The sequence below is a fragment of the Pelodiscus sinensis genome, chromosome 21, assembly GCF_049634645.1.
Source record: "Pelodiscus sinensis isolate JC-2024 chromosome 21, ASM4963464v1, whole genome shotgun sequence".
Classification (NCBI taxonomy): domain Eukaryota; kingdom Metazoa; phylum Chordata; order Testudines; family Trionychidae; genus Pelodiscus; species Pelodiscus sinensis.
In genome coordinates, this window is record NC_134731.1 from 7,233,116 (window position 1) to 7,245,417 (window position 12,302).

Below are 12,302 nucleotides of genomic sequence, written 5' to 3' on the forward strand. Positions count from 1 at the left end.
GGACCCGGGGCATTGCCGCCACCAGGGAATAAGGCATTTCTTCTTTTCTCCATGCCAGGAACCAGGTTTCCCTCTCGCTGCTATGGTAGCTCCATCAGTTCCACTTGCCCCATATCCTCCCCTAACCTTTCTTCCCTGCCCCACCTTCTGCTCCCCCTCTGCTCCCTACCATGTCGCCCCTTCCCATTGTCTCCTCACCCCCAGCCTCCCACCCTGGCTCCTTTCCCAGACCCCCCCCCATTTCCCTCTTCCACCGAAATGCACCCGCCTGCCCCCCCCCACTTTCTGCCCCTTCCCAGGGCTCCCTCCCCCGCCCTCACACCTGTTCCTTGTCTCCCAGCCCCCACCCTGGCTCCTTCCCCCCCCACACACAGTTCCCAACCCCCCCGCGGCTTCCTTCCCCCCCACACACAGTTCCCAACCCCCCTGCGGCTTCCTTCCCCCCACACACACAGTTCCCAACCCCTCCGCGGCTTCCTTCCCCCCCACACACACAGTTCCCAACCCCCCCGCGGCTTCCTTCCCCCCCCCACAGTTCCCAACCCCCCCGCGGCTTCCTTCCCCCCCCACACAGTTCCCAACCCCCCCGCGGCTTCCTTCCCCCCCCCACACAGTTCCCAACCCCCCTGCGGCTTCCTTCCCCCCCACACACAGTTCCCAACCCCCCTGCGGCTTCCTTCCCCCCCCACACACAGTTCCCAACCCCCCCGCGGCTTCCTTCCCCCCACACACAGTTCCCAACCCCCCCGCGGCTTCCTTCCCCCCCCACAGTTCCCTGCCCCCCCTCGCTTTCTTCTGCCCCTCCCCGCTCTACTCCCCACTTTCTGCCCTATCCCATTGCCCCTCCCCCCCTTACACCGGCTCCTTGTGCCCCCCCCGCGTCTCCTCCCTCCCCGACCCCGGCCCAGCAGTAACAACCCCTCCCCCCGCCGTGTGTCGGCGCGGCGGCCGCCGGATCCTCGCTCTCCCCGGCCGCGGGGCGGCGAGCGCCAGGGCGCTGCGGCGGGGCGGGCCGGCGTGCGGGGGGGGAGCTGGCGGTGGCTCCGCATAGCCAAGATGGCGGCGGTGGAGCTGGAGTGGGTGCCCGAGACGCTCTATAACACGGCCATCTCGGCCGTGGTGGACAGCTACGGGCGGGCCCGGCGCCGCGACATCCGCTCCCTGCCCGAGAACATCCAGTTCGACGTGTACTACAAGGTGAGGCGGGCCGGGCCCCCCCCCCCCCCCGCCGGGGCGCCGGGCCTGGGCAGAGCCGCTCCCCGCAGCCCGCTCGTGGGCCGCGCCACGGGGAGGCCGCAGGGCAGCGGACCCTGGTCGCCTCAGGCCGGGGGGGGGGGGGGCGCCTGGATCCGAGGCTCAGGGCGGCGGCTGCTGCCTCTCCTTGCCCGGCAGGCGCAGGGAGGAGGGGTTGATGGGTAGGGAACCGGGGGGGGGGACACAAATATTTGAGGGGGGGGATAGTGGATGGGGGGGACTGGCACCTGAGGGGGAGGAAAAGGGGGGGCTGTACCTCAGCTTTAGAGAGGACGAGATGCCAGCTTCTCTTTTTTCCGGGGGGGGGGGAGAGTCTCTGCTTTTGTGTGGGGGTGGGGAGAAGATTCAAGTGATGCCCAGGGAATCGTCTCCATCTACTTTCTCCACTGACCGGAGGGGGCACCACAGCCAGGTGGAAAGGTTGGCCCCTGGCTTGGAATCGCTCAAGTCACTGACCTTGGTCTTGTCATTTAAGGGGAGGCTTTTCTCCCCCCCCCCCCCCCCCATACATAGAGTCTGTAGAAAAGGTACCGTGGCCGGTGTCATCCGCGAGATGGGCATTTCCTATCCAAGCAGCCTGCAAAATGAGCCTCCTAGGGAGCAGGAGGCGACTGAGCCCTCTAGTAGTGCCTGAGGTGGGGCATTGCCTTTTCCTGCTCAAGTCAGGGAGCTTTTAAAGGAATCCCATGTGTCTTGAAAGGGAAAAATAAACAGGGACATGCAGAAATAATTTGAGACGGATAACAGCCCTCAAACCAGCACAGAGAAGCCGTATTCAGAGGTACCGATGATTCCTCAAGACAGGAAAATCTTTCCTACCTGAAGGAGACAAGCAGGGAAATTAACATTTGTTAGATATTATTCATCTGCATTAGGTGTTGGGCTAAATGATATGGAAAAGTCTGTGTATCATGTGTGCACTCAGACTGTATAGCAGTAGAGGATGTTTTACGGTGAGCTGTTAATTGAGTACATTTTTGTGACTAATCTGAAGGATTGCTTTGATTTTTTTTTTTAAGCTGCCAATAGGTGTAACCATTGATAAACAGAATTTGCTGGAGCTGTTTCTCTTGATATATTTCTCAAGCAATGGATTTAGTTCAATAATCACTAAAGATACACAGAGAACATTGGCTTTTATGGGTAGTATTACTGAAGTATTTTGTTACATTCGCTGTCTTTATTCCTGAATCCTTGAAACCTGATCTGTAGGAGAGGTTAATAGGTAACTGACTTCTTTTACTAAAATATTTTTCTGTGTGTTCAGGTTGAACCTGATTCGCTTTGTTCTTTTTTTCATTGTGGAACAATTCAGTCCACCTGATTGATAAATAGACTTCTCCCTAGTCTCTCCTTTTCTGTTTGCATATAGGAATATGTTGCCCTGGTTGAGAATGGTTAAGTGAACATGCAATCCTTATTCCAGTGTTAACTGACTTCAGGAATCATTTTTCTGTCAGGTAAATTGGGGGGCTTTGGTACTAAAACACCAACTTGCATCTATTTAAAAAAATATATTCTAAAAAATAAACCAAAAATCAAAATTTAGAATCTCAGGAATCTGTAAAATGTGTATAGCTTGTATTCCCTCTAAATAAAACGTTGACATATGTAATTTCTACAAGTGTCATGTAGTCTACTGATTGAATGTATTTCACAATAGTTGTATTAGGGATATGACAGTGTACATATTTAAACGGTTACACACAAGGCTTCCCTCCTCCCCACTGCCTCACTGCTGCTTCTGCATGTAAACATGTAACCGCTGAAATTTTCAGTGTTGCACATTCATTTAAAAAAAACACCACATTTTAACATCCCTAGTTTGCATTTGTGTCATTTGTATTTTTCATTTTGTGTCTTTGCTTTTGTCTTTAAGCATGACTTAAGCATGGTTGTGGCCTAATTTAGGCTCTGATGTGGCAAGAAGCTACCCTCCTTCACGGCCTCCTCCATTTCAGTTGGGGCGGGGGGGAGAAGGTGAGGTCCATGTAAATGCAAAACTATACGTGTGTGGTGGTGGTAGAAAAATGAGACGGACTGTAACTGCTTTGGAGTAATGACTGACTTTTTACTGCATGTCTCTAGAGTCACCTATAGAAAGGGTAAGGCCCTACCGAATTCACAGCCATGCAAAATGTGTCACAGACGGTGGAATCTCATGTTCTCCCATGCAATCTGACCTTTTGTGTGTTTTTACTCATACAGATTTCATGGGGGAGACCAGCATTTTTCAAACTGGGGGTCCTGACCCGAAAGGGAGTTATGGGAGGAAAGGGAGTCTCAGGGTTATTTTAGGAGAGTTACGGTGTCCCCACCCTTAACTTCTGTGCTTACTTCAGAGCTGGGTAACTGGAGAGCAGTGGTTGTAATGTTTGCTGGGTGCCTAATTCTTAAGACAATACTCTGCCAGCAGAAGTAAGGTTGGCAATACCATGCCCATCTCGCCCTTAGCTTTCAATGCTGGGCATCTTGAGAGTGGCAGCAGCTGAGTAAGGTCCCAACTCTGCAGGCAGCAGTGTAGAAATAAGGGTGGCCATCCCATCCCTTTCTTCTGGGCTGATGCTGGCAGTAGCTCTACCTTCAGAGCCGAACATGCAGCCACTGTCACCAGCAGCAGTGCAGAAATAAAGATAGCTGAGCTTCAACACCCTTCTCTACAATAACCTTGCATCCCTCTCACAACTTCTTTTTGGGTTACCCTACAATTACACCAATGTGAAATTTCAGATTTAAATGTCTGAAGTAATGACAGTTACCATTTTCAAAATCCTATGACCATGACACTGACCAAAATGGACTATGAATTTGGTAGGGCCCTAACAATGGGTCTTTGATAGGTGCTCCTAAGCACTACTGCAATACAAACTAATAATGTAGCTGAATTGGAGTATGATCCTGTTGGCTAGAAGTATGGGTGGAGCCAAACGGTGTTACAGCCATTTTGGTTTGGGGGATGTGGGGGTGTGCGCAATTTTTGGCCTTTGGGGGTGGTATTTTTTAAATTGCCAAGACTTTCAAAATGTTAGTGATTTTTCAATCTCCAAGTTGAAATGGTTTGAGGAGGCCTGAATTTCAAAGGGCACATATTTCAGATCCTTTTAAGATGTGTTAAATAGGGCAACCAAACTTCCCTAGTGCTCCTAGGATTTGTCCATGTTCTGTTAGTTCTCGCTATTGGGGAGTAAATTGTAATGCACACAAGCATATTGTGTACTAACTAGGTTTTGTGGACCCTGCTTGTGCATGCTAAAATTCCTTCGTGTGTGTTGTTAAATTAATGTTTGATCCAAGACTATATTAAAGCATTCTAAAGCTCTTAGAAAACCTTGGGTGGGTGTTCACTGTGTTTACATAACTGTTGGTCTCATGGAAATAGGGTCTCAATGAACAGTTGATGCTTTTTATTCCGTGTCTTTTCTTTGGTTATAATCGAGGAAAAGTAATTGATTGAGCCTTAGCAATATTGATTCTCAGCTACTATGTCGTGACAAATAAATGTACATAAATGGCATATAATTGCTTTCAGATTTTGAAGAGAACTTTTTGTAGATACAGATGTTTAAAGGGATGAAAACCTTTTGTATCTCTCATTGAAATAGTGTAGATTGCAAATAAGAGTTAGAATGATATGCGGGGGTTCCCCAGAATCCTACTAGCTTTGTAACCATTTGTGTTTATGAAAAACTTCACTGCACGTTTTGCAAAAATAAGTTTGATAACTAATCCTGGTCTCATTCCACTGTCATCAAGATTATTAATGTTAATTAATTGTGTGTGGCCTTACAAAGCTGTAAATGAATTGTATAAAGATTATAACCACTTGCAAAACCATCACTATCTACACCATTTATAGTCTCCAAACTTTGGAATAGTTCTGTTTATTCCTTAAAGCTCCAGGTCTCCCGGGCACTTGAGATAACACACCATTAGTAGGAATAATGGTCAAAATAGAAGATTATTAAAAGCCTTTCCTGTGGTGTTGAGAAGTATAACATTTAATGGATTGAGCCTAAGGACCTGAAAGACTTTTTTTTTTTCCTTGGGTATTATAGCAACATTTGAAATTAGCAGAGACAATTTATTCAAACGGATAGCCCTTGTGTTTTAAAATGGAAGGAGGGAATTGCTAGCAGAATGTTTTCCATGAGGATCCCCTGCACTTGGCTTCTGTTGCTGTCACCATAACACCACCTTTCCCCCAAATGTTTAATCTTGGTCTTGTACACCTTAGATTTGGTAACATTCTGGGTATGTAGAACTCACATATTCTCTTATGCTGTTCAGGAAGTTGAATCTGGTTTGGGGGTATTATTTGTGGTGGACTTAAAAGCATTTAGTGGGCAACTTGTAATTTGTGGACTATCCTGGGAAATTACTTGGATAGCAAAGTCCTCTATATTAAGAATGTTTGTCCCTCTGCTGCTTTCTTAACAAATTGGTGAAGTGTTAAAAGGGGCTCTTATTAAGTATAAGTGAGTTAGCAGTGCCAAATCAACATGACTTTAAGGGAAATAGCACTTGTATTAGTAAGTAGCTAACTGCAGTTTTGTAGATTTACTAAGAGTTGCACCCCCTGCTTGATTTACTCGCTAACCCCCTCTCTCTGGGGTTTGGCAGCCCCGGCTCTTCCCTCTTCGCCCCCCCCCCCCCCCCCCCCAGCCTCTGGGAAGGGCCGAGGCAGTGGCAGACCCAGCTCTTCCTCCCCCCCCCTCCACCCCACCGCCCGCACCAGTTGCCGGGGAGGGCCAGGCTGAGGCCGTGCCAGCCTTGGCTCTTCCCCTTCCCTCCTCCCGGCTGCCAGGGAGGGCTGGGCTGGGGCCACAGTGCAGCAGCCCCAGCTCTCCATGTGGCCCCTGGGGAGGACCAGGCTGGGAGTAAGTGGGGCTTGGCACCTGTTGACACAGATGACATCATTCTGTCGTCCCGCAGGAAAACATTTTTTATATAGAGAGAGATTATTTAGATTTTCAAAAAGTTTTTGAAAGTTTCCCTCAAGTGACTATCAGGGCCAGGCTTACTGGGTGGGTGATGTAGGCAACTGCCCAGGGTGCCATCATTAGGAGGGTGCCTTCCACATACTGCAAACTGGCAGGCCTGGTCTGCTGGAACCAGGGTGAGTGCAGGCAAACCCATGGCTGGAGTCCCAGGCCATTTGGGAGAGGTGTGAGCAATGCAGCTTAGAGCTGCCAGTCTGAGCAGGTGTGCAGTAGGGGTCATCCCTGCTGAGCCCATGGGCCAGCCTTTAAATTTGCCTTTCCCACAGGCCTACGTGGTGGTCTCACACCCACTCTTCTTCCGCTAGGTGGTCAAGCAGATATGGCTGAACGAGTCCCTGAGCTCAGAAATTCATCCCTGTGTAACCCATGTGGCCTCTCCAGCCAGGAGCTGGTCCTTGTACTCCACACCCCTTACTGCTGGTCTGAAACACAAAGAAGGAAAGCCAAAATCACAAGTTTACTCAAAACATCATTTTCCCTAAGACCAGCCCTGATGAATATTAAGGGAAATCATGGTGGAGTTAGGTGTAGAGTAGTAATTTAAAAAATTAGTTAAAGGGATACTATCAATATTTAAAAAAAAACCCCACATTTCAGTTTGAAAAGCTTTAAAACTATTTTATTATAAGTAACAACTGAGGTTAAAAGGAACATATTTTTCTACTGTTTTCAGTTTGTTTCCTTTGAGCACTTGCCAGTACTTTATGCATTTCCCAGTTTTATTGTTTTGTTATATAATTAGTTATGCCCATTTCCCCTGTTTGTGGGGGGTCTTTCATGGGGCAACAAAGGACAGAAAAACAGTGATGAAAATATGGTTGTGAAACAAAAATCATAGAAAAAAGATAGATAACAGAAAGTGAAATACTTGGGACAATTTTCAACTTAAAAATTATCTGTATTTCAACACAAACATGTTAATTTTGAGCAATAGGCATTGTAGTTGTGGTAGGTAAGAGTAAATGGTGCTAATATTGATTTATTCCAGGGCAGTATTGGAACCAGTGTTCGATATCAGTAACTTAGAAGAAGTAGATAGCAAGTTGGTGACGTTTGTCAATGACACAATTCTTCAAATTAGTAAAAGCTTTGGAAGACGATAAGAGCTCTAATTCTTCACAAAGCAATAACATAAGGGGGCTCGATAAAAGGAAATATGTTTCTGTTGTTTAATTTTATTTGGTTTAGAAAAATCTGGTATTTGCTGCTGACAGATACAAGATACTGGACAAATTGGGCCAATGGCCTGATTCAGTAGGGTATTTTCTATGCCAGATATATATGTTTTTTCTGATCATGTGTGCTTTTTTTCTGGACTGTCTTGCTCCTTTGGTGCATTTGACAGTTTGAAAATTGTACTAGTTGTTTTTTTTTATTTTTTACACTTTTGGACTTCAGTCTTGTACAGCTAGAGTAATAAGGATGACCTGTGTGGTTTTTATAAGGGTGAATGTGTAATATCCTCAACTGCTTAGGCCTAGTTTACATCTAAAAATATAGGTCTGCCTCTCCATGACACCTTGAAGAAGGTATGAAGAATTCACACACCCAAGCTATGTCCCTAAGCTAACCTATGTCCCATTACAACATCTCCAGGTCAGTGGAAGAATTCTTCCATAGGCCTAGCATGAGGGCAGGTTTATTGCAGCAGTGGAAAATCCCCTTCTGTCCCTGTAGCAAGTGTTCACATTGGCGCAGCTGCTCATGTAGTGTAGACATAGCCTTAGGTTCTCCTTTCAAAATGCTGTTTTTAAAAAATTTGAAGTTGTTGAACTAATTTAATTTATAAAAATTGTTCTTTTGAGGCCTTCAGATGAGATAGTAAATCTCAGATGCAACGGGAAAACGACATTGATTTGCTTCAGCAAATTGGTGCTTAGCTGTAATTTTCAGTAATTGCACTACAATAAAATTAATTTTTACCATCAGAATAGATAGTGGGGGGAAAGCAAAGTTACTGTAATCACTTTGTCTAATGGAAATTACGAGGTAAAATTTAAGAATGGTTTTTAAAAACGAATGGTAGGGTTTGAATGAGCTTAATCAATAATTGCCACATCCCATGTTATGACTGTAGCTCAAGTACCATGTTTTCTTACTGTCTGTTCTGCCAATCCAGAAGAGGAACACACAAAGCTAATAAAAGCTGTTGTATTATGTCTGTGTAATCAATTCTTCTCTAGAGCATAACAACATGAATAAATAGAAATTTGCTGAAATGACACATAGCTTGTAATAGAATGTCAGCGCTGTTTTTTGCAACAGCGTTTAATGATTCTTAGCGGTGGTGCTATTATCCTATGGTTGAGTTTGCTTGAATCTTGTGTCTGCCTGAGATGACTTTCCTTGTTGATGAATTAGTCTCCTAGAAAATATTTGTAACAAAAAATCTTGTTTGTTCTAGGGCTTGTGACACCTGGGCAGTTAACTTAATGAGGGTGGAAAGGGTAGATAAACTGCAACAGCAACTATTCCTTCAGATGAGGGTTTCTGACCAGAGTAGTATAAACAGGCACTGTGTCTTAGGGTGGAGTGAAAAAGTTGATTACTTAAATGTATAGGATTTTTGCTGTGAATATTCTGAGTGATTTATAAAGACTTAATTAAACTGTATGTGGGTGCAGATATAATATGCTGTATCTTTTGGGCACAAATCAAGTGTGGAATGGAAAAGACTGTGTCCCCACCACCTCCCCTTTCTCCTCCCTATTTGGTCAAGAAAAGCACTTTTCAGAAAAGCAACTAATGCTGGCATAGCAGGATTCATAGATGATTGTAAGGCCAGAAGAGATCATCATCTGATCATCTAGGCAGACCTCCCCTGTGATACATAGGCCATGGCAGTGCCCTGAATTAGTTTGTTTGATTTTAGGCCTATTTTTTAGAAAAATATTCAGTTCTTGATTTTAAACTATCCAGTGATGGCGTATCTAAACTAAAATGATCCTAGCGTCAACTTTCAGCTGGTCCATCTTGTTATACAGGCAGTCCTCACTAGAAGTCCAAGATACGTTCCAAAAAGCTTGGACTTATAGTGAAACAACTTAAAACGGGGAATTTTTTTCCTGTGGCTGACTTCCATTTGTGCAGGTTTTTTTGCACTTCTAAGAGGGCTCCTACAAGTGTCAATGACTTTCATGCAGAACAGATATATACCAGGGTGACTTGTAGTGGGAACACCCCATATCTTGCTAGACTGAAGAACCTTTTATTATAAGATATCTCTTTTATCTGTCAAAGTTAACGTTTAACCATCAAACTAAGAGTGCAAAGGCTGCTGCAATACCTCCAGATTTTACACCAGCCCCTGCTGGGTGGCAGTGGAGTGTAACCAATACTGATAAGCCTGCTTCTTGGCTAACCAGTTAAATATTTACATCTCTATTTCTTTGAACCCCATTAAATTTTTCAACATCCTTCTTGACTTGTGATTGCCAGAACAGGATAAAGTATTTTAGCGATCATCATACTTGAACTAAATACAGAAGCTATACAGCTCTTCTTCCCCTAAAGTAAAAATGTTTGTTTGTAATTGTCCTTATCTCCAGATGCCATTGACTTTACATTTCTCTATTTTGTCTTATTTATGATCAGTATTTTAATAGTGTTGGAAATTAGTAGAAGAGTCATCTTTAGGAGCAACACCCTAAAATTGAAACCTATTCATTTATTAAGATTTAAAGTAGTACACCTGTTCCAAATGTTGCTGTTACTTTTTTAAAAGCGCATTTTTCTATCTCTGAAAAGGTTTCTCTTGCTTTCTTCTGTAATCACTTGCACAAATAGAGGAATTAGACAATTCATGGGAAAGAGCGAAACTGACTGTATACGAAGTGCTGTGAAATGTACAAACTAAAGAAATGAGAGAAAAAACCTGTCTTATCTCTATAATAATCCTAGCTGTTGCCTCTAGTAGGCTTAAAAACAATTTAATAGCGTGACTTTTTATGTCATGATGAAAAGTTAAGTTCACAAAGCAGTTTCTTTAGGGAAGTGTTTACATGTCAGATCTATGAGCATCCATCATAGTGGTCATGCTGTAATAAATTGACATAAATTCTGTAGAATAATACAATATTTTAATATATGTCCTTTCTTTCTAAAGAGTCTCAAAGCACTTTTCAGGCCTTTTATGAGAATCATGTAATATTTCCAGTTGTGAGAGCGAATTCAACATGGCTACGTCTACACTGGCAGCTTCTTGCGCAAGAACTCTTTCGCGGAAGAGTTCTTGTGCAAAAACTCTTCCAGAAGAGAGCATCTGCACTGGCATGTGCTTTTGCACAAGAGCATCCACGCCAGTATAGACTCTGTCTTGCACAAGAAAGCTCTCATGGCCATTTTAACCATAGGGGTTTCTTGCGCAAGAAATTCATGTTGCCTGTCTACACTGGCCTCTTGCACAAAAACAGTTGTGCAAAAGGGCTTATTCCTGAGCGGGACAGTCATAGTTCTTGCGCATGAAGCCCTGATTTTATACAGTAGAACGTCAGTTTACTTGCGCAAGAACAACACGGGCAGTGTAGACAGACAGCAAGTTTTTGCGCAAGAGCGGCCGCTTTCGCGCAAGATCGCGCCAGTGTAGACACAGCCCATATGTTTAACAGCATACAGGAGCACCTGGGGAGATGAAGGGGCTGAAAGAGGGAAAGGGACTAGCAGATCCAACTGAATGGTTAGGGCAGCGTTGAGTAAAAAAAGTATTGCTTTCAACTAGAAACTAGTGTATTTGGCCTAACAAGAAGCACCACAGAACAGATTAGAGTTTTTTTACTTTGGGTGGGGAGGAAGGAAACACTCATCCTGGTTTTTGACCTTAGATTTTTTTTTTTTTTGTCTTTATCTCACTGGTAATACTGCAGTGTCATGAGCAAATGCACAACAGCTCCGTACCTTACTGAGTTGTGCTCTGATCCTGCAAAAATGTATGCATGAGAGTAGACCTGTTGACTTGAATGGAACTAATAAAGGGTTTAGAACTGAGTATGTGAGTTTGCAAGATCATTGCCTTCAAATACTAACTATTGCCAATATTACAGGGTTTGTCAGTACAGTGAGTTGCTCTGATTTAACTCCAGGTGTCAATTTAAACCAGTTTAAAATAGTGGAATCCCCTGAATGTCTTAATAGTGGCTTTTTAAAGGTTTAGCTTAAGATGACTAAGATGAGTGCTTGTATGAGGGTTTGCAGTGACTAAGCTGATTTATTAAACCAGTGCAAGTTTGTTTTTTGAGAATACCTTCCTTTAGCCTCATGAGGTTTCAAGTCCAAGTATTGACTGGTCTGTTGAACTTGAGTTTTGGCAAGATCACAGGCTAACCTTTTAGTACCAAGACATGATTTAAGTATGGTTAGCTAGAAAGGGGCAGAGTTGTGTCTGGTCTGCTGTTTAAAATTAGATTGACCTATCTTTTGCAGCTCACAAGGTAGATTAGCTACAGCAACAAAAAAATCTTTTCCATTTCTGTAAAAAGGGTCTACACGATGGTGCTGCAGCACCATAGGTGTGCCACTGACATGCCTATGCAGGCAGTCCCCGGGTTATGGATAAGATAGGGACTGTAGGTTTGTTCTTAAGTTGAACAAGAGATTAGCAACTCTGCCTCGGGCTTCCTGTAGTCAGCCGCTGGTCAGTTTCAGCAGCAGCTGACTTGGGGATGCCTGAGGCAGAGCAGCTGGGGTGCTGCTGGGTTGCTCCAGTAGCACCGCTCCTCAGCAGACCAGGGAGACGCGGAGCAGCTTTTCTTGCCTCGGAGGACCCGGGCGGCGGGACCGCGGCGCGTCTGAGTGGTCCCGCCGCCCGCATCCTCCGGGGTGAGAAAAGCCCTGTTCGTAAGTACGGATCCGACATAAGTCGGATCCGCGTAACCTGGGGACTGCCTGTAGTATAGACAAGACTTGTTGGATTTCCCTGGCCATTGTAAATGAGATTTGAATGAAGATTAGCTTACATTCTAAAGTTAGGTGCAGTATTTTGAAAATTCACCAATCATATTCTAAAACAATAGTCATGGATTTCTAAAGGAATTGTTCTCTAATGCTGTAGTA

The 12,302-nt window shown here is 44.7% G+C and overlaps 1 protein-coding gene across 1 annotated transcript in view; it reads left to right on the forward strand.

The window, feature by feature from the left end:
* The first annotated feature begins 971 nt into the window (after positions 1-971).
* Positions 972-12,302, forward strand: part of APPBP2 (amyloid beta precursor protein binding protein 2) — a 38,447-nt gene continuing 27,116 nt past the window's right edge. Inside the window, exon 1 of the mRNA XM_075904738.1 lies at positions 972-1,197. Within this exon, the coding sequence (XP_075760853.1) occupies positions 1,057-1,197 (141 nt within the window). The 5' untranslated portion in view covers positions 972-1,056. The remainder of the gene's footprint in view (positions 1,198-12,302) is intronic.